Genomic DNA, 20,923 nt, shown 5'->3' with positions numbered 1-20,923 from the left:
CATTTCTTTAATGGACCAATTATTTTGATGCCTCCTTTTCCCCTTGGAAGGCACCTTAGCAGCACACTTGGCTAGCTTCTTACCTCTGGCCAAGACTGCTCTTGACTAACAGAACCCTCGTGTCGTACCCATCTCCAGATCTAGGCCAAATGGAGACACAAATCTATATTGAGCACTTATTAGGTACCAGGCCCATTACATGCGTGCTCTTATCTAATCTTTACAATAACCCTGCAAAATAGGTTCTAGAATCTTCCTTTCTCCAGTAAGAATCCAACACCCAGAGAACCTGAGCACTCTGCCTCCAGTCCTAAACAGCTCTTGAGGGTAGAGCTGGGGTTCAAACCCTTTCCTCTACACCATGCTGTTTCTGCCCAAAATGCCTAGTGTCTTCCCTGTCATCTTACAGACTTTTAAGCCTGCAATCTCTTCTGTCCAATCTAAACAGCTTCCTACCCATGGGCTCTCCTTCCCAGTTTCCACGGGTCAAAATCCTACACCTCATCCAAATCTTTTGTGCAGTCACATCACCTCCCCAGTAAACTTCCTGGCACCTCCCATCAGTGTGAACTGTGCTTCCTGGGAATTCTCCCCGCCCCATGCTTGGCTCTTACAACACTTATCATTTTCTGTACTTTACCAGGGCTTTTTGCATCCTTTTTGTATCCTACCTGAATTATCCATTATCAGCGGGAGGGAGGAAAGAAAGGACATTTGTTGCACACTTACTTTGTCATAGGAGTTTGTCTTCTTTAATCCCTCAGATAATCCGATGAGGACTTTTTACCTGCCATGTTACAGATGAAGTTGGATACACAGCAACCTGAAGTGGTGGAATGAGATGCAAACCCAGAAAGCAAGAAGGAGAAATTATAGATAATTTTCCCCACTCTTGAGCCTAGCCCATCGCTCAGGCATCCAGCAAATGTTTGTGGAATGAATGAATGAATGGATGAATGAATGAATGAATATTTGAAGGTCGGTTTACAAAGGAACTTAGTGAGAAATGACACTGGTAGGAGAGCTGAAGTACCCTGAAAACGACATATTCCAAGCACAGATGGGGTTCAGTGGCTGAAGAAAATCCCAAACACTGAAAGGAGCTCAAAATAAAAAGAAACGGTTTCCTTAACACTTTCACAACTAAAGGTGTGTCTCCGCAGACCAGGTACAGAAGACGTACTTGCAATCTACAGAGCTCCCTGCTTCAGAAAGCTCTGGAACACAGTCGGGTTTTGTTCGCAAACTTCGGCCGCGGGGGCGGGCAGCGGTCTGCCGCTTTAAGAATCTGGTCGAAGTCCTTTTTCTCTCCCTGCCCCCCACCCCCCCACCTACGGTGCCAGGGAAGACCAGCGCCCGCCCCCTTTCTCCTCTTGCTGGCTTAACTACGGGTTCGGATGCCCATCCGTCACAGAGACGCCGCCTCTGATTGGCTTCGGGCTGGGAGGCGGGGCGGGAAGGCCGGAGAAAGTAGTGTGTTGGCGGCGCCCCGGCTGTACCTCAGTAGCCGCGCGCTCAGCGGCTTTTGCGACCTGGGGGAGGGGAGCAGCGGCGGCGAGGGCTGCGGAGCCTCGCGCGGGCTGCTAGGGGCTTCTGAGCGCGGCGGGTGGCGACGCCACGAGCGGTGAGTACCCGGCCTGGGCTGGGGGCGCCGTCCCAGGCCGGTCTAGCTGCGCGCCCGGCCGCCGGCTTTGGCACTTGTCACCACCCCTCACCCCGGGCCGGGACCGGGAGCGCCGGGTCCTGCGCGCCCCGCCGTGGGAGCCCCCGGCAGAGTGAGCCTCGCGGGACCGCGTGCCCCGCGAGCAGCACAGCGGGGCTGGAGTCCCTGGAACCGCCTCGGCCACCTCGGGGTCTCGGAGGGCAGGATTCGGGGACAATGGTGGGGCGTGGAGATCTGTAGAGAGCCGTCCCCTCCCCAAGCCCGCTCCTCCCTCCTCGCGAGTGCCGGGGGACCCGGCGAGGGTATTTGCTGAAAGCTGTGAGCGAGAGAATGAATTGTTTTGCAAATGGATGTTGCGCGCGGGAGCTGCAACTCTTTCCCCTGGGAGTGCTTGATTCATTGAGTCCGCAGACTGTGTTTTTAAAAAATGACTATTGATCCTGGAAAGAGGAGGCTGCCTGTCTTTGAGGATGTGAGTAGCCCGGCTTTGCGCCGCGGGCCGGGCGAAGTCCCCGCGCCCTTGACGCCGAGGGCCAGATGGCTGCCTGCCTCGTGCAGAGCGAGGGCCGAGGGTTTAACCAAGGGAAAGGTCGTCCACGCGAGCCCGGCCCGGAGTCTCCTGTGCCCCGGCCGTTTACGTCCCACCTGACAGGGCCCCTCGTCTCTGTTTGGAGAGCTGTGGAGCAGCAGAGGAATGGTCACCCGTCCTAAGCCTCGCCCACCTGCCCCCCAGGGTGGCCGCCACCCTAGCAGGTCCAGAGTAAGCCTTCTCTGGCCCTGGCTGTCCTGTTGACCCCATCTTGCCCTGGCTCCGGGACCCCGCAGCACTTGGGCACGCCCCCCACTCCTTTTCCCCGTCGTGGTTGCTTGAGGAGCTTTCTGGTTGGGACTCTGTGCCCCCAGGGGCACCATACATTTTTGTGCTGGTGCTTCAAAGAACCCAAAGTTCATTTCCACTACCTTTGAGCAGAGAACTCTTTATAGAGATCTTAACAAAGGGGGTGGGGTGGGGGCCGACCCAGGTTCCCCGCAGGTTTAACGCAGCCACTCTTGGTCCTGCTGGGTTGCTTTTGGGCAGGGGGAAGGCTCCCTGAGCTTTGGCCCTCCCTGGTTAGTCAGGGCAGAGAAGGCCAGGTGTCTGGGCCTTTTGGTTTCACTCTGGTTCTGGGGCGTGACTGAGGGAGGGAAGTTGCCAGAGGGAGAGGAGGCAGGAACCCCACAGTCTGATCACAGGCCAGACTCTGGTGACTCTGACTTGGTCCAGGCCCTTTGGGACCCTGGGCCTCAGTCTGCCCGTTCACAGGTGGGACCGAAGCTCTTTGAGCCCAGGTGTGCTGTTAGGATTGCTAAGGGGCTGTTGGTGAAGGCTTGCATTTGGGGACTGGGGAGGAGTAGGACCCAAGGTCCACCCCACCGGGGGCAGGTTTGGTGTCCTTCTAACACGGGGTCCTTGAGTCCCCAAGCCGTGCCTTTGGATGATGAGGGAATCAGTCGTCCGTGCCCGGCAGCTGTCTCCGTTTTGAGCCATTCCCTTTGTCAGGAAGTGACTCCATGCAGGTTACTCAAAGGAAGGTAGAGAGAAATGGTAGAGACCTTCCTGCCGGGGCTCAGGCTGCAGCCGGATTTATGTATGCGGTGCAGAGAGAGGAGCTGCGGGCGAGTGGCACACTGCACCTCAGAGGCGGCTTGTGCAGCCTGATGCCCCTTAATAGCATCTTAAACCTGCGGGCGCTCAGCGTGGGAGAGGAGAGCAGGAAGAAAGAGGACGATTACCCGGGCCTTGGACTTCCTGGTCTGCAGCGAAAGCAGGCTTGGTACTTCCCATCTGTTACCGTGATGCACGATGTGGCGGGGGGAGGGGGGCGTCAAAGGGAGTGATGGTTTGTTCATTCATTCGTTAATCGATTAATTGATTCATGGTTTGAAGGGGCTTGATTGGGACCCTGCCTTCGGGGATCTCCTGGACCAGGTGTGCTGGCATGCATGTGGGTTAGAGGCCCTGACACATCGAGATGTGCACAGTACCCCAGTGACAAAGGCAGCAAGGGGAGCTGAGGGGACACAGGAGGTGCGCGGGTGGTGAAGGCTTCCTGGAGAGATGATGCCTTGATTAAGTAAAGATGAGAAAGGCATGTGGTGGGCTACCACCTCCCCCCACCCACTCACACTTCTCCCAGAGGCCACTTCATTGCCAGCCTCCAGGCAGGTGCAGGTTGAGGGCAGAGAGCATGCAGGTGGGAGGTGATGGAAAGGTTCACCTGAGACTATGGTGGTCTGGCCCAGGAGTCCCCCAGGAAGATGGGTGGCTTCTGGATACAGCCGATCTGCTCAGGGGATCATGGGAGACCCCACTCCAGCAGCCCCAAAGACCAGGCCATCGCCTGAGCCCTTAGTCCCAGGGTACCAGCCCTCAGTGTGGGTGTGGCCTGAAAACGGAGGGGGCTAGCAGAGCTGGCACAAGAAAACAGAGTGGCCAGACACAAATGAATTGGCTGATTGAGATGCTCCTTTTCATCTGATGTGGTAAATTTCATAATTGAATTGCCTTAGGCAACCAGGGCTGTTGAAGCGTTTTCCCAGCCAGAAAACACTTAGTTGGGACAGCTAGGGGCGGGGGTGGGGAGAGTGTATGCATCCACAGCTTTCCCTCACAGCATCCCAGCAGGCCTTTTCCCTTAGGAATCTGGGTCTGTCCCCAGGTGATGGAAGTCAGCCCAGCCTCCCCTCTAGGTTCCACTCCCTTTCCTAGACCATCTGGCCCCTGAGCAGCACTGCTCCCACCCCAGTGTAATATGTAGCTAAAGCTGATACCTGTCACCTTCAGGCACTCACCTTGCCAGACTTACTGCAGTTCCCTTAGCTGTTAGGAGCATGGAGGGGGGATTGTGGGATGGAGGGCAGAGAGAGGGCTCAGGGATGGGAGGGTTCCCTGTTATTAAGTCTCTTCAGCACCAGGTTGGGGGTTGGGGGGAAGAGCATGGGCTCTTTGAACAGGACTCGGGTTCAGATGTTGCTTATGTGTCTGTGGGCAGCCCTCTCCTGGTGTCCCAGCCACCTGCACCCACCCTGCCCCCTCCCTCTGGTGCCAGTAGACGCTGTTCTTTCTTACTGCTAAAGCTTTCCTTCCCAGCCCTGTCAGTGGCCTTTTGGATGAAAAATGGTAGGCGTGTGTGGCTCACTAACCTGTTTTTAAAAGTGCCAGCTCTGTGGTCTCAGAAATCCAGCTTAGTTGGGAACTTTCACTGTATTTTCTGCAAATACATAAAAATCTCTCAAGCCATTCCCTCCCCCAACGATGGTCTCCTGCACCTCTGGGACAGAGTTTAGATGAGGCTCTCTGGGCCCCACCTTGTCTCAGCGTGACTGAGGCCCAAGGCCAGCTGCACCTCTTCACCAGCTATCCCACAGATGGAACCCTCACACCTGGACCGTGTCAGCAGAAAGAGCACTTAAGTGGGGGTCTGGGAGTCCTGCTCTGCCCCTACCTGGCTGTATGACTTCCTGTAGGTCCCCTTACCTCTATGGGCCTCGATTTGCTCTTCTGTAAAATGGGTGGATGTTCTTCGGTACAATGCTTCTACTAAATGTCTTGCTGTAAAATCTCAAAAGGTCTTGTGTCCTCTGGTATTAAGTAGTTATATAAGGCTTGAGTTACTTGCATAGCTCTCTTGGGCAGGAAGAGGGAGTGGTGGCCAGTAGAGTGCAGAGGGGCTGAATTAGAAGGCAGGAATCTGGCGTCCTAGCTCCAGCTCCGCCTCTGATGGGTGCCGTGGGCCTTTGGGCAGGTCGCCTTCCGTCTCTGGGCCCTCATTTTTCCACCTGTAGAATGAAAGTGGTGTAGTAGGCAGGAGCCCCATTTCCTTTCCTTTCTTGGTGAGTGGAAACTGAGTCAGACTTTCCCAGTAACTCCAGAGAGGCAGGGCTCTCTCCTCCCTCGGTCCCCTGCCTCTGTCCACTGCCTTGGAGTTTGGGGCCCAGGTGTGAAGGGCAGCAGGTGTGGGAGCACTTAAATTGACACCCCCCCACCCAGCCCGGAACAGATGGGGTGAGACCTCGCCTGCGGAGTGTCCCCTGGGCATAGAGCCTAGGGCCACCTCTGAAAGGAGAGATGGACAAAGACTTCCTAGGGGGCAAGAGGGATCTTGAGGGAGCCCAGGGGGACAGAGGAGGACGCCAGGCTCCCTGCCTCCTGCACGCAGCACTTTGCCAAGGAGGCGCCTGCAGGACCAGTCTGATGGCTCCTCCTGTGAGCAGGCGGTAGGCGGGGGCTGAGCAGGGCCCTGGGAGAACTGTGTCAGCGGCTGCCAAAGGGAGGACCCCTTTGTCGCTCCCCACCCACCTCTGTCTGCCAGGAAGTCACCTTGGACTTTCAGCCGCCCTGCCCGCCCGTCCATCAGAGTAGGATGCGGGGATAGGATGGAAACTGAAACTCAGACTTGCTTACTTTCTGCCTGCTCCTGTTGGGCCCCCAGGGAGAGGCTGACCACAGGTCAATCTAGGCTGAAAGGAATTACTTTCCTAATTAAGATAAGAAAGGCTTGGCTCATTCAAACCCCAGGATGAGCTGCCTGCGGGATTTGCAGTTGGCCAGGTCAGATCTGTCTGGGCAGGAGTGAGGGCCAAGAGATGGAGGAGCTCTTTTTCTAGAAAGCCATGGCGGTTGCATCCTGCATCCAGAGTTCAAGTTCTGCTGCATCCCAGCTGGGCTTGCGAGACCCTGGGCAGCAAGTCCCTTAACCCGTGAGCACCTGTATTGTTTGCGGCTTTGGAAATCTGAGGGAGCGCAATATACAGCTCCATTCAGGCAACAGACATTTATTCAGCACCTTCTGAATGGCTCACCCTGGCCAAGAAACTGGGAAGGGAAAGTCAGGTTCAAAGAGGGTCTGTACTTGCAAGCTCGGCCTCTGGCCTGGGAGACAGACAAGTAGTCAGGTGGTTATGGGTCAGCGCTAGGCTGTGCGTGGCGTGGCCAGAGCCATTGGACACGTGAGGAAATGGACTGTCGTTTGTGCCTCGATTCCTAATGTGGCCAACGAATGTTTTCTGCCGTCTGTTTTTCTGCCAGGATCTGCGATACAGCAGAGAACAAGGCAAGGTCCCCACCCTCCTGGGGCCCCCATTCAACTGGGGGAGGCAGACCACAGCTGGATAAAATAAATAGAGCTGCGGTTGGGCTGCAGAAAGCAGACGGGGAGGTGTGAGGAAAAGGATCAAGGTGGGGCATCTGCTTAGTCGAGGGGGCCCTGGGCTGGTGACATTTGAGCCGAGACCTCCAAGATGGCAAGAGGCAGCCGTGGGAAGATCTGAGGAAGGGGGTGCCCAGCAAGTGCACAGGCTGGGAACATCGTGGACTGGGGAGGGGATTGAGACGAGACCCAGAGAGAGGCTGCAGCCATTCCATTCTGGAATCTTCTGATGCATAGGGAGCCTAAGGAAAACATGTTCCTTTTAAGTTGTTTTATTGTCTTTAATTTCAATCATACATCAGCAGGTTCCCTTTATAAACAAACAATATAAGAAGAAATGGAGCATGGTATGAAAGTGGCCCCATCCTTGGTATCTGTCAGCAGTTTGGGGCATACTGTTCTCATGCCCCTTTTCATATAGAGATTTTGTGCTTATGTAATTTGGATCACACTCAGTACTCCACAGGGTCTATCATTTACTGTGTGGTGGATCTCTTTCTCTTTTCACAGCAGTGTAGTATTCCACGGTGCGGCCAGACCACCATCTTTCAGTTCACAGTCTCCTAACAGGAGATGTTTCGGTTGTGTCTGATCTTTCTTCCCCCCTATACAATCCATGAAGTCATGCACATCCTTGATCGTACGTCTTTCTGGTCTTTAAATTTTCATTGTCAAAACCGAGTGCCGTTTGCGAAGACTAATAAGCCAGTTTTCTCTCCCATTGATGGTGTCTGGGAGCCCACTTCCCCACGTCCTCACCACACTTGTTATTATCCACATTTTCCCTTTTAGCTAATGTGATGGGGGAAAAGGATCTCATTATTCCTTAAAAAAAAAAAAGTGATCCAGTTTATTCAGGCTTTCTCTTTTTATTGTAATCCATCGTTGTTTTTTCCAGGGGATCAAGGTTTAGCGAGCGCTGCCTCTCGCTGGTCTGACCGCGGCTGGGGACTCAGCGAAGCCTTTGCCCTGTGTACTCATCTGTGAAATGAGGTCCTTTTAATCCCCGCCCTGCCCCCTGCCAGGCTGCTGCGTTTTGGGCATGGGAAAACATTCCTGAAAGTTCATTTTATGCTGAAAAGCTCTGCAGACATCATGGGTTTTACTAGTGAAAGGCAGATGTCTGGAGCCTGGAACATTTGAATGGATGTGAGTGTTTCTAAAAAGCCAGTGTGTCCAGGGGAGGGACTGGGCTGGCTTTAGGGGGGACGTCTGCCTTGCATCCCTGAGATGGGGAGGGCCTCACCCAGCCGAGTCCAAGAAATGAGCCAGGAGGGCAGAGAAAGTTCTCTAGCTGGTCTTCTAGCTGGTCTAGGGACAGGCTCAGAAAGGGGCATTGGTCACCACAGACTTGATTCCCCATTTATCTGTTGGTAGAGACCAAAGGCTGGGGCTCCTAGAACTTTGTGTATCTCCATGTTTGTTACTTTGGGGGTCCTTGTGTGTTTTCTTGTAACAGGAGGCTTTAAAATAAGCCAAAGATTGACAGAAGGGCCCTTGTACTTGATTTGGAGACAGAAGGAGGGGAAGCTGTGGGGATTGATAAAGGAAAGGTGGGATCAGGGCCAAGGAAAACCAGGCCCATGTGGTCCCTGGGCAGCCTCAGGCCCCATGATGCAGGAGCCAGGGAGCTGGCTGGGCCCCTGGAGGAATTCATCACTGCTGGGATTCAGGTGCCTGGGGTGTATATAGCTAGGCTCTCCTGTACTTCCCCAAGTGGGCTCTAACACAGCGGGTCCACACCTTGGGGAGCAGCATCCAGGCTTGGCTGCGATTGCCCTGCTGCCGCCTGGTACCTAAGCCCTGGTGGAGGCTTCTGTTATCCCCACCAGCCCGACCTGGTTGGGACAGATGTGGGGAGCTGGGGGGGGGGACTAGGCCACAGACAGGAAGGTGGACAGACATGGGGGGGCGGTGATAGCAGCGGACGAACAAGCAGGTGGACAGAGGGCTTTGGTCGGGAGGCATCCTGCCTTTGAACCTCTGCAGCCAGTGGGCAGGAGGAGAGAAGGCTGAGACCTTGGATGCAGGCACATCTTTGCATTTGCTAGGCATCCCATGGTTCTGAGGGTTGGGTTTTTCATGAGGGGAGTGAGGGGAGCATCTCACTCAGGAGCTGGCTCGAGGGCAGTCCGTGAGGGCAGGGGCAGAGTGGGCTGCCCTTTCTGGGCCCCACCCCACTGCCACCCCCAGCCCAGCTTGCAGGGGTTTGTGGAGTCAGAGTGAGGTCGAGTCACCAGGTTTTGTTTCAGGCACCAGGATTGACTGGTCTGTCCATGTTGCAGGAAGTTGCAGTTGCTATTTTTACTGCTCCAACTAGGACTTTGTACAGGAAGGTACAATTAAAAGCAAAATGTCAGGGTTTGGCTGGCTAGCTGATCCCTGGGAGGCTGCCACAGGCCAAGGCAGGGACGATGGTGGTGTCGGTGGGTGTGTAAAGCGAGACTCATTTGCACGTGGACACATCCCTACCCTGGGTGCTGGGTGGCTTCCTGTGAACTGCTTGCAGCGTCTATATAGTTTTCCTCTAGGCAGAAAAGAGGACTTTGCCGGGATTTGTCCAAGTTAGTGCACCTGAACACGTTATGATTGGCTGGTCATGAGATTATGAAGCCAATCTGGGGAGCTGTAAGCCATTCTGTTCCGGACTGCTCAGGAAGTTGAAATTTTGTTAAATGAAATTATTGAGACCCTACGGTGTGATAGCCACACTGCTAAGTGCTAGAGGTAGAGATGGATCAGACAGACCCCGCCCTAGAGCATCACCCATGCAGCATTAAGGATGCAGAAAGTGCCATCTCTGAACCCTTTGGACAAGCACCTGGTATGTTTTTAATTTATATGCCTTAGGGCCAGAGGCCAAGCAGGGCTTACGTTAGCTTCTGTTGTGGCCTAACGGATCACCACTAACTTAGTGGCTTAAACAATACCTATTTATTAGCTCACAGTTCTGTAGGTCAGAAACCTGGGCTGGCTCAACCGGGTTCTCTGGTTAGGCTTTCACAAGTCCAAGGTCAAGTACCAGCTGGACTGGGCTCTTATCCTGAGGCTCTGGGGGAGAATCTGCTTGCAGACTCATTCAGGTTGTTGGGAGAATCAAGTTCTTGGTGGTTGTAGGACTGAGGTCCCTCTCTCCTCCCTGGCTGTCAGCTAGGTGCTGATCTTGGCTCCTACAGGCTGCTGCATTCCATGCCAGATACCCCCTACCCCACCCCATCTCTAAGCAGCAGTGGAGCGTCAGATCCTTTCCTGCTTCAGATCTCTGACATCAAGTTCTGCAATCAGCTGAAGAAAACTCTGCTTTAAAGAGCTCATGTGATTAAGTCAGGCCCACTCAGAGCATCTCCCTATTTTAAGGCCACCTGATTAGTTAGTAACATCATTAATTATATCTGCAAATCCCTTTGCTATGTAGGTAACATGGTCACAGGAGTAAGACCAGGGGTGGAGATCAGGGTGCCATCCTTGAATTTTCCTGCCAGGGGCTTGTGCCAACAGGGGCTATAACAGCAGGTCTCATGAATAGAGTGAATTTTGTGTGTCCCACCATACTGGGCTCTTTACATGGACCTTCTCATTTAATTCTCAGGATAGCACATTGACACTTATTCCACCCGCCCCATTTTCCAGATGAGTAAACCTGCGGCTCAGAGACTATAAGTACCTTGGGCCAGTCATACAGGTCGAAACAGCAGTGCTGGGATTTGAGACCAGGACCTTAGCACCTAACCACCCCCTCCGGGTGCTCGAGGCCAGCATCTCCAGTTTGATTACTGTGATTTGCAGAACACCGTGTAGGACAGGGATGAGGGTTGCTCTTTCCCATCCAGCATTTAAAATACTTAAATAGGAAACATAGCAATCATATTGCAGGTTAACACAGCAGACACTGAGGACCTCTCGCGTGGATCTTTTTGATTCTTGTTCCAGTGGGTATTTGTGGTTAATCTACTTCCCATTCAGCAGTATTATCGATCTAATGTATTCCAGGCAGCAAAGATGACACAGACTAGTGTCCTCGATGAATTGAAAATAAAAATAAAGGCAGAGTACCCAATGCCCTGAAGGAATAAATAATGCTGGACTAGAGAAGAACCCTCACAGCACCGCAGCAAAGGGCCAACAGGTATTAGAATGTTAATTGTAGGAGACAAGACAAAAATGTTCTCTTTACTCTCTGCCGTGTTCCTGGTGCATAGCACAGTGCCCAGCACATGGTAGGTGCTCAGAACTTCCTTGTCAGGTTAATTTTCTCAGTATCTACTATGTACGAGGCCCTGTACACATCAGACAGATGTCAAGTCCAGGGGAGGGTGTGAGCGTGAAAAGAGAGGGCTTATGGAGAGAGGGAGTGGGGATGGGAGAGCCAGAAAGTCCAGCATGTGCCCCAGTGAATGGTGGTGTCCCCAGCGAGTGGCTGGGGACCAGATTGCACAAGGCTTGGATGTCTAAGCCTCCTTGAAGCTTTTGAGCAGGAGAGAACGGAGGTCAAAAGTGAAGACCGGATTGCCTGGAGTGGGGGAGACTGGGGACAGGGCCTGTTCATAGCCCGTTCCGCAGCTGTGAAGTCCTCACCTTGTTTCGGACGCAGGACTAGCTACACAAGGGACCCGGGAAGGAGGATTTAATGGAACTTGGTGGCCGAACGATATGCTAAAAATGTATGTATGAATGAGTTGCAGTTTCTGGGCACCCATGTATTTGGCTATAAATACACGTTACATATGTAATTTCAAGAGACCAAGAATCATCAGCTGCGAAGCCCAAGGGCAGCAGCCCATGCGTGGCCCCTGTAGTTTGCCGTCTCAGGCGCTGCCCTCTGCAGACCACTGAGGTCTGTTATTTGGGGGAAAATGAGGGGTCCTGTGGCGAGAAGAAAGCATCCGGTGATGGAGGGAGGCGCAGAGCAGGCTGGGTTCTTCGAGGGGAGGCCGGCCAGCGGGCATCAGAGGGCGCCAGCTCCTGTGCCCACACGTCCATGCAAGCTGGGGAGGGGACGAGACCCTCCGGGCAGGTGATTCCACTCTCACTGCTCTTCACTTTCCATGGCAGTTTCTTTTTCAAGTCCTTTAAAAAAAAACATGGTTAATGTGTGGAGGATGAGGAAGTTTTGCTAACCCACTGTTCTTACAGTGTGGTCCTGGACGGTCCCTGGGACTTTTTCGGGGTCCACGGGGTCAAAACTGTTTTCATAGTAACACCCAGATATTATTTGCCTTTTTCACCCATTCCCTCCAAGTGCATAACCCCGTGACCCAATGTTTTCCAGATGACCATTGCATGAAGTTACTAAATCATGCTCATGTAAGTGAGCCAGAGTGCAAGACAGACCCAGGAGACGGGAAGGTCATGGAGTACACAAGCACCGCACGGGCTCAGGTCCCACACTGCAGCTAATCTTTAAGAAACTAGTGCTTGACAAGTCTTAGTGTTTTGTCAAAGAGGAATATCCAAAATGATCTGTAAAGGCTCTTAAAATCTGTTCCCTTTTCCAACTCCCTGTCTGTATGAGGCTGGATTTTCTTCTAGTCTTCACAATGCAAACATTTTACAATGTTTAGGAGTATGGGATTAACACTTACACACTACTGTATATAAAATAGGTAAGCAATAAGGATTTACTGTATAGCACTGGGAACTATATTCAGGATCTTGTAATAACCTATGATGGAAAGTCATCTAAAAATATATATATAACAATCACTTTGCTGTACACCTGAAACTAACACAATATTGTAAATCAACTATACTTCAATTTAAAAACACCACGACATTTTACAACAAATTGAATGCAGAAGCAGTTAGAGAGTCTGGCCACTGTTCTCAATCAAATAAATTTTTTTTTGGAAACGAGATTTATGAAAACCAACTGTTATTTATGCTACCATATAATGAGTTTATTATTGTTCTTCAGGCACCTAGTATACATTTCAATTTTGTCTCAGTTTTAATTTTGTCTGTGATAACTCTCAATAGGTTAAACCACGTAACAGAAGCCCTTTAGGGTCCTCAATCGTTTTCACATTGTAAAAAGGTCCTGAGACCAAACCATTTGAGAACAGGTGTGCTAGGCCAAGCCCTTGCAAGCTGGAGCCTGGGTGTGGGCCCTGAACCCAGCTCTGTTCATCTGTTTTCCCCTTTTAGTCCCTTGGCAATCCTGCGAGGTTGGTGTGATGATTTTCACGTCCATTTTACAAATGTGGAAACCGAGGCACTGAGCATTTGAATACCCAGCACAAGCCTCGCAGTATAGAGGTGGCAGTGCCAGCAAGCAGGGAGGTGCCAGACCGACGTCCCTGTTCCCCAGGCAGGGAGGAAGGCAGGCGCCTGAGAGAGAGCTTGTAATGCAGGCCTGGTCTGTGTCCTCAGGTTACGTGCTGTTGGATGTAGTGCGAGCTCTTCAGGGTGGCACAGGGCCTGGTAGGTGGGGAGGCACACTTCCACACCCTTCCTCCTTTCCTGAGGCCCAGGAAGGCAGACTCAGGTTTGCTAAGTGGCAGCGAGGCACTTGGGAAATCCAGTGTTTTTCATTAAAAACAGCATCTCCTGTTCAGGCACACACGGAGTTTACAGCCAGGAAGGTGGTTCTTTCTAAACAGCCCACGTTATGCCTTTCGAGCAGGGACTTTGGAGCAAAACAGCTTTGAATACTGAGGATGTGTGCACGTTTCTTACCTTCTCTGAGCCTCAGTTTGCCCACCTGTACAATAGGGACCGTGACGCCTCAAAGAGGTGCCGTAAGGATGAAATGAAAGAAGGCATGTACAGGGCCTGGTGCAAAAGCTCGCTCACAGCCAGGTGTGAAAAAAAGTGACCCTGGGACTTCCCTGGTGGTCCAGTGGTTAGGACTCAGCACTGCACGGGGCACAGGTTCGACCCCTGGCCGGGGAACTAAGATCCCACATGCTGCGTGGCACGACCCCCCCCCCCCAAAAAAAAGTGACCCTGCATCCGGCACAGTGTCCGGCAGGTTCAGGGGTGTGTGTGGTGGGGACAGCCTCCCCGCCCTCCTCCCCAGCGGTAGCTATCAACCCATTTCTCACCCAGCCTACTAGAGACAGTCTGTAACCCCAGCAGGTGTGTGTGTGTGTATTACGTGTCTATGTGTATGACTAGGTAGTCGGTTTTTAACAGATGTAAGGGATGGCATCCTATTCATAGCCCTTCTCGTTTTAGCAGAGAAGGCCAGTTGCTTATTTTTTTATATATATAGTTCTGTAGTACTCCATTGTATGAATGAACCACTATTTCTTTAACTGGGCCTCTTGCCTGTGAACATCGAGCCTGTTTCCAGCCTTTTGCTTGCAGCCAAGAGGGAACATGCAAGTGTGATGGAGGGCAGGATTCCTGGGCATGGAGAGGCTGGGTCAGAGGGCTTTTGTCATTTTGAAAGATCTTAGCAAAGTGCTCTCCAGCTCTCCCCTGCCCTCCTCCCTCTCCATGGGAGGGGAGAAACAGAGCTGTGTCTTGGGCTTTAGCAATTGAGGCACATACCCATTCTGGTTCGACAGCAGCCCTGGCAGCCTGGAGTAGAACGAAGCTTCTAGAGCACAGGGAGAAAGAAATCCACGAAGAAGTAGCCGGTGCTTGACTTTTTTTTTTTTTTTTCCCTTCTGTCCTGTTGTGCGTGTGCATTTTCCTCCCAGGCTGTCACTCCAGGTGGCTCACTGCAAGTGATATCTAGGCCCCAGTGCTTTTAATGACTCCATCTGTGGGCCTCTGTGACTCTTTCAGGGGACCAGACAGGAAGAGAGAGACAGCCTCCCTCCAGGCCCCCAGCCTCCCTCTGTTTGCCAAGGGCCCGGCCAGTCCTGCTGAAGAGGGAGGAACCCAGGACCAGGAGGCGATGTTTGCTTTGTACGGGGGCTGTTCTCTGCCCCTGCTTGTTCCTCTCTGTCTCGCTCTGGATAAATGAAAGGAAACAAGTGATTTCAACAGATGGGCGAACCTGAGCACCAAGTTCTTTGTCCCGTCTGTGGTTAGACCAGGGATGTCCATTTCATTGGCCCCGCTCCTGTCTGCAGCAATAGCTGGGCTTGCAGACCCCCAGCCTCGGGGGCCAGAGACAGTCCAGGCGGCCCCACTGAGTTGAGGGGCAGCAGGATGCGGCAGTGGAAGCCAGGTGGCAGCTTCTCTCGGCCCTTCCCTGCCGAATTTGGAGGCATCTGAGCCACTCCTCCCTTAGCTGAAAGAAGCCTCTTTGTTGCAGCGGTGGTTTCATTAAGCATGGTAACCAGAGCTTCTATGACAGTATGACGTCACACATCTGTAATTCTTCTCCAAAGATTTTTATCTCAAGAGAATACAGTGATTCCTAATACACCACAGCAAAGACGTTATTTGTTCGTTGGATACAAATGCAAAACTATGGATGAATGAATTAGTAAGTCATGGTGCTTATATACTTCACAGACATTAAAAATTACAGCTGACAACCCCAGAGACGCTGGGATAAACCAACCGGTTCATCCCAGTGTCTGCATGCAGGAGACCCCTGATCAATCTGTGTTCAGTGGTGAATGAAGGATAGGAGCATGCAAACTCTGTGAATGGTAGAAACAATCTGAAATTGTGTTCTATAGTTGCAACAATGTAAAATGTTTGTTATGGGGTAAAAGCTGAAAATAATAAGCCAAAGTGAAAATAGTCATTGTGTTTGCAGTGCCTCTCAACCTTATCACTTCCCCCCACAAACCTTTTTGGACCTTTTATTCCTAATTGCACTCAACCCCCCTCCCCGCCATAAATTTTAATACCAGATACGCTATAAGTCTGTGTTCTGTATGTATGTCTGTGCTTTGTACCTACAACAAGGAAGATTTTTTTCTGTCTTCCAAGAACCAGTTTTTGCCTCCTTAGGACAGTGTTCCTGCCCACCACCTCCTGACCCCCTCGACCCCCCATGAGAACGTCTGTGTCGGGGCTGTGATTCCTGGGGATTGTCATCTTCTGTGTCTTGCCTTCACTTTTGTGTTGTCTTCTCAGTAAAAATGACTAAGCTCCTGGGTGTGCCTGTTGGCCTATCTCACTTGGTTCGTGGAGCTCCCACTCAGAAGAGGGGGTCCTGGGCAGAAAAGGGGGCGCCAACCATCTGTGGCTGCGTCTGCTGGGCTGGGCGTATGGCTGGGCAGTCATTACAGGGAGTCATTCCCACATCTCCCTGCCCGGTGTCCCAGCCTAAACAAAGCACTCAGAGCAGTGCCTAGTGCATAGTAAGTGCTCAGTCACTATGACTTATTGGTAGTAGTACTGTTGTCATTACCATTCATCTCTGAGCTGCTGTTTTCTTGTCTGTAAGTTACAAAACTAATAGGGCATATGGCAGGATCGCACCTCTGGTGCTGTCCTGGTGAACGAAGCCGCGTGACTCGTTTTAGCTAATGAGATGGGGACAGAAGTGATGTGCGTCTTTCTAAGGCCAAGCACCGAATTGGCAGTGCCGCTTTCCAGAGCGTTCTCTGTTTTCTGTTGGCATGGTGACTGGTGACGTGGCGACTGCTCTGTCATCTGGGTCCCTGGGAGTGACAGTGATGAGAAGAGTACTCTCTCCTCCCCTCCCCACCCCAACCACCAACTAGCCCCCAGTGCATGTAGCATAAGCGCTAAATGTCTCTGTCCCCAAAGCCACCGAGATTCGGGGTGTTTGTTGCTGCAGCACAACCTAGCCCATCTTGATTAAAACAGAGTCATAACCTTGTCAGGCTTGGTTGTGAGGATGAAATCTTCCATGTAAGATGCCCAGCACAGTTTGGATACATGGTAGTCATGTGCTCCACGCGGCTCTCTTCCCGACCAGAATTCCCTGTTGATTCTTTGCAGCAGGTGTTGCTTCTCCCTACAGCAGAGTTTCACAGACCTTGAGCCCTTACCCCTGTCCTCTGCCTTTTCTGGGAAGGCAGAACCTGTTGCCTGGGAAAGGCCAGGGCAGCGCACCACCCAGACCCTTCCTCCAGAAGTGGCCCGCCCACTTCGGCAGAGCTGGCATCCATCCCCATAGCATCTATCAACTCGGAATAACAGCTCTGGCTCCCCGTTGACCAGAGGCTGCTGGCAGCCTGAGACCTGGCTGTCAATCACAGGAGCTAAAGTGGCCGCCCTTCCTCAAGTGTGCCTAACTAACATTCGTGTGCATCGAGTAAAAAGGCTGGAGCGCGTGGAGAAGGCACTGAGGCATTTGCCTGCCCCTCTGGGTCTGCTGGGACCACGTTCCCCTTCCTGGCTTTGGGTGCAGGAAGTTGGGCCATGTGTAGGATTCAGTGCCCACCTGGAACTATGTGTGTGAGTGTGTGTGACCCTTTTGAGAGGGTAGAATTGCACTGTTGCTCACGGCCTCAGGACAGCAGGTGGGAACCGGGCTGTCTCACACTGTGCCTTGTCAGAGGGTGTGGAAGGCTTGGGCTTCTGTCCAGAGGGGGCGAACTCGGGTGGGCTCCACCCTTCGTGAGACATTCTGGCACTGCCTGAAGAGAACCCCATTTAGTACCAAGCAGGGTATGAAGCAGACACCGTCACCCCTTCCTGAACCTCACTCCATTCTAGAACCACCACCCGCATGGCCAGCGCATTCGCCTGCCAGAGGGCCCGGGCTTGCAGCGAGGCAAGGATGGGGTAAGGCTGGGGGCTGGGGTAGGGCGGAGTAGCATCCAGCAGGCTAACCACGGGAGAGCAGGAGGCGTGCGTTACACAATTCCCGTGACTTCACTGCGGATTTGAAGTCTTTCAAAATCAAAAGCTGAAAAACAAGATCAAAATAAATAAATACACAGCAAAAAATATAAACAGTTTTAACCGTTGGATTTTCAATAAAAATTCAGGTAATACGACTTCTGAATAAATATATATAAAGTTGTTTTTTGTTTTCTTTTTAAAAGAAAGGGCCATTGGAAGGTAGAAACATCTAGGGAAAGGACCCATTGTCTGATAATTCCCTTGTATCTAGAATGATCTGTGGCTCTGCTTCAGTTACAGCAGTCATACTGATTTTACTTTCACTTAACGGTTAGATTTGTCTGCTTCATACGGTGCTTAGTTTGTTTTCCACTTGAAAATTGGACGGATGGCTGCCCCTGCACCCCGTGGGCTCCCCTAGGTGTGTGTGTCCCCCAGACATGGACAGGGTGGGGATTTGAGCTGCAGTATCACGGGGCGTCCTCTCGGAACCCCGCTCCTGGGAACCTTGTTGTAGCACGCCGCCCTGCATAGCCCTGATATCTGATAGTGTTGGAATCCTTCATTATCACAGTTCTGGAGTAACCCAGATCCAGCAGGCTTGAAGAAAACCTTTAGTGTTTTTCCTGACTATAAAAATATTACATACTCATTAAAAAAAATCAATTTAAAAATGAATAGAGTAGGGCTTCCCTGGTGGCGCAGTGGTTGAGAGTCTGCCTGCCGATGCAGGGGACACGGGTTCGTGCCCCGGTCTGGGAAAATCCCACATGCCGCGGAGCGGCTGGGCCTGTGAGCCATGGCCGTTGGGCCTGCGCGTCCGGAGCCTGTGCTCCGCAACAGGAGAGGCCACAACAGTGAGAGGCCCACATACCACAAAAAAAAAAAAAAAAAAAAAAAAAAAAAAAAGAGTAGACAGTGAAAATCCCCTTTTTTTTTCAAAGTGGAGGTTGGGGTAATGTCTGCTGTGTTCTTTATTCAGTGACGGTGGTAATGACAACAGCAACAATAATAAAACAGCTGACCGAGTAAGCAGGAGAGGGCCAGGCCGTCCCAAATGCTTGTCATCGACGGTCTCATTTAAGTCTCAAACAAACCTATAAAGTAGCAGCTGTTTTCGTCATCACTTTATGATTGAGAAAAATAGCCCAGAGAGGTGAATTAACTTTCTCAGGGTCACCAGTAAGGGCTGAGCTGTCTTCAGGGGCCCTGTTCCTGTGCACTGGCTTTGAGGAGCTGTGAGTTTCCCCGGGTCTGCTTTGTCACAGGTGTGTCAGTGGAGCTGGGGCAGAACCCCCTGGGAGATACAGCTTCAAAATACTTGCTGCCCCTCCCCTCTGTGGGCTGGGGTTCACCTGCTGCAGCTGCAATGTCCAAGGCGAATTCTTCGCTTACACGACTGGCCCCAGGGTTCACATGCCACTGGCCCTGTGTGATAGCGCCCCTGCCTGTCCCTGGCCTTTCTCTTCCCTGAAGGGCCGATGGTTTGCACCCAGCCTTTGCACCTGCTGCTTCTCTGCCTGAACCCTCCTTTCCTCGCCATCACATCCGGGCTCTGCTCATCACCTAAGTTTCATCCCACGTGTCTCCTCTTCACAGGGGCCTAAATGAGCCCACCGTCGTCTTGTCCCTCTGTGGCCCATTGCCATTTTATTTTCTTCATAGAACTCCCAGGAAGTGAAAGTGTCCTGTTCACTGGTTTGGTTCCTTATCGCTGGTCTGTCTGCCCCCTTCTATACCGCCAACCACAGAGTGCAGCCCCATGGGGGCAGGAACTCTGTCTCTGTGCATCACTGTCTCCCTGCCTGGCACGTGGGAATTGTTCGGGAAGCTTCTGGTGGATGAGCGAGTCAGAACCACATTACCTGCAACCCCTCAGCTGGGCCCTGGGATTTTCTGGCTCCCTCTGGCCACCAGCGAAGAGTGATGGAGTTGACACCCTCATTTAGAAAATTGCTAACTCCTGGCTGGGGGTGGAAGGGGGAGAGGGCATTAGCGCTGCAGAACAGAGCTGGACCTCCCAGAGAGTGACCCCCAAAATGCAGTTTTGATTGCCTCTGGTGCCTTCTTCTCTGAGAGTGGAGGTCTTTAGATCTTAGTCACTGGAATCTTCAGAGAGCTTGGCAAGTTTTCTTCTGAAGGTCTTGCCTCTTGGCTAGTTTGTTTACTTATGTACTTGGCTAACTTTCCAAGGAGGATGAAAGGTGAGCTGGGCACCTTGCTATTTGGTGCTTTTTTTTTTGCAATTTTATTTTATTATTATGTTTTTAAATAAATTATTTTTGGCTGCGTTGAGTCTTCGTTGCAGTGCGCGGGCTTCTCATTGCGGTGGCTTCTCTTGTGGAACACAGGCTCTAGGAGCGTGGGCTTCAGTACTTGTGGCACATGGGCTTGGTTGTTCCGCAGCGTGTGGGATCTTCCCGGACCGGGGCTTGAACCCGTGTCCCCTTCATTGGCAGGCAGATTCTTAACCACTGCGCCACCAGGGAAGTCCCTTTTTGCAGTTTTAAAACTATATATATCGGGCTTCCCTGGTGGCGCAGTGGTTGAGAGTCTGCCTGCCGATGCAGGGGACACGGGTTCGTGCCCTGGTCTGGGAAGATCCCACATGCCGTGGAGCGGCTGGGCCCGTGAGCCATGGCCTCTGAGCCTGCGCATCCGGAGCCTGTACTCCGCAACGGGAGAGGCCACAGCAGTGAGAGTCCCGCATACCGAAAAAAAAAAAAAACAACCTTTATATGTATTATATTGGAGTATAGTTGATTTACAATGTTGTATTAGTTTCAGGTGTACAGCAAAGTGATTCAATTAGACGTACACATATATTCATTCTTTTTCAGATTCTTTTCTCATATAGGTTATCACAGAATATTGAGTAGACTTCCCTGTGCTGTACAGTAGGTCCTCATTGGTTATCTGTCTTATATGTAGTGGTGTGTATATGTTCATCCCAAGCTCCTAATTTACCATTCCCCACCCCCCCCACGTTTGCCTTTTGATAGCCATGAGTTTGTTTTCGATATCTGTAAGTCTGTTTCTGTTTTGTAAATAAGTTCATTTGTATCATTTTTTGATAAGTGATATCAAAGTTATATAAGTGATATCATATATTTGTCTTTGTCTGACTTCACTTAGTATGATAATCACTAAGTCCATCCATGTTGCTGCAAATGGCATTATTTCCTTCTTTTTTATGGCTGAGTAATATTCCATTGTAGGTATGTACCACATCTTGTTGATCTATTCCTCTGTCGATGGACAGTTAGTTTGCTTCTGTATCTTGGCTGTTGTAAATAGTGCTGCAGTGAACATTGGGGTGCATGTATCTTTTGGAATTATGGTTTCCTCCTTATATATGCCAAGTAGTGGGATTGCAGGATCATTTGGTAGTTCTATTTTTAGT

The 20,923-nt window shown here is 51.6% G+C and overlaps 1 protein-coding gene across 1 annotated transcript in view; it reads left to right on the top strand.

Moving 5' to 3' along the window:
• Positions 1-1,397: 1,397 nt before the first annotated feature.
• The window catches only part of LOC309802868 (uncharacterized protein), a gene marked incomplete at its 5' end in the record, with an annotated part of 160,387 nt that continues 140,861 nt past the window's right edge, over positions 1,398-20,923 (top strand). The window contains 1 exon segment of the mRNA XM_082618750.1: positions 1,398-1,624. Within this exon segment, the coding sequence (XP_082474876.1) occupies positions 1,398-1,624 (227 nt within the window).

The sequence above is a fragment of the Mesoplodon mirus genome, assembly GCF_964341445.2.
Source record: "Mesoplodon mirus genome assembly, chromosome: 4".
NCBI lineage: Eukaryota > Metazoa > Chordata > Mammalia > Artiodactyla > Ziphiidae > Mesoplodon > Mesoplodon mirus.
This window is presented reverse-complemented; position numbering and strand designations above follow the sequence as displayed.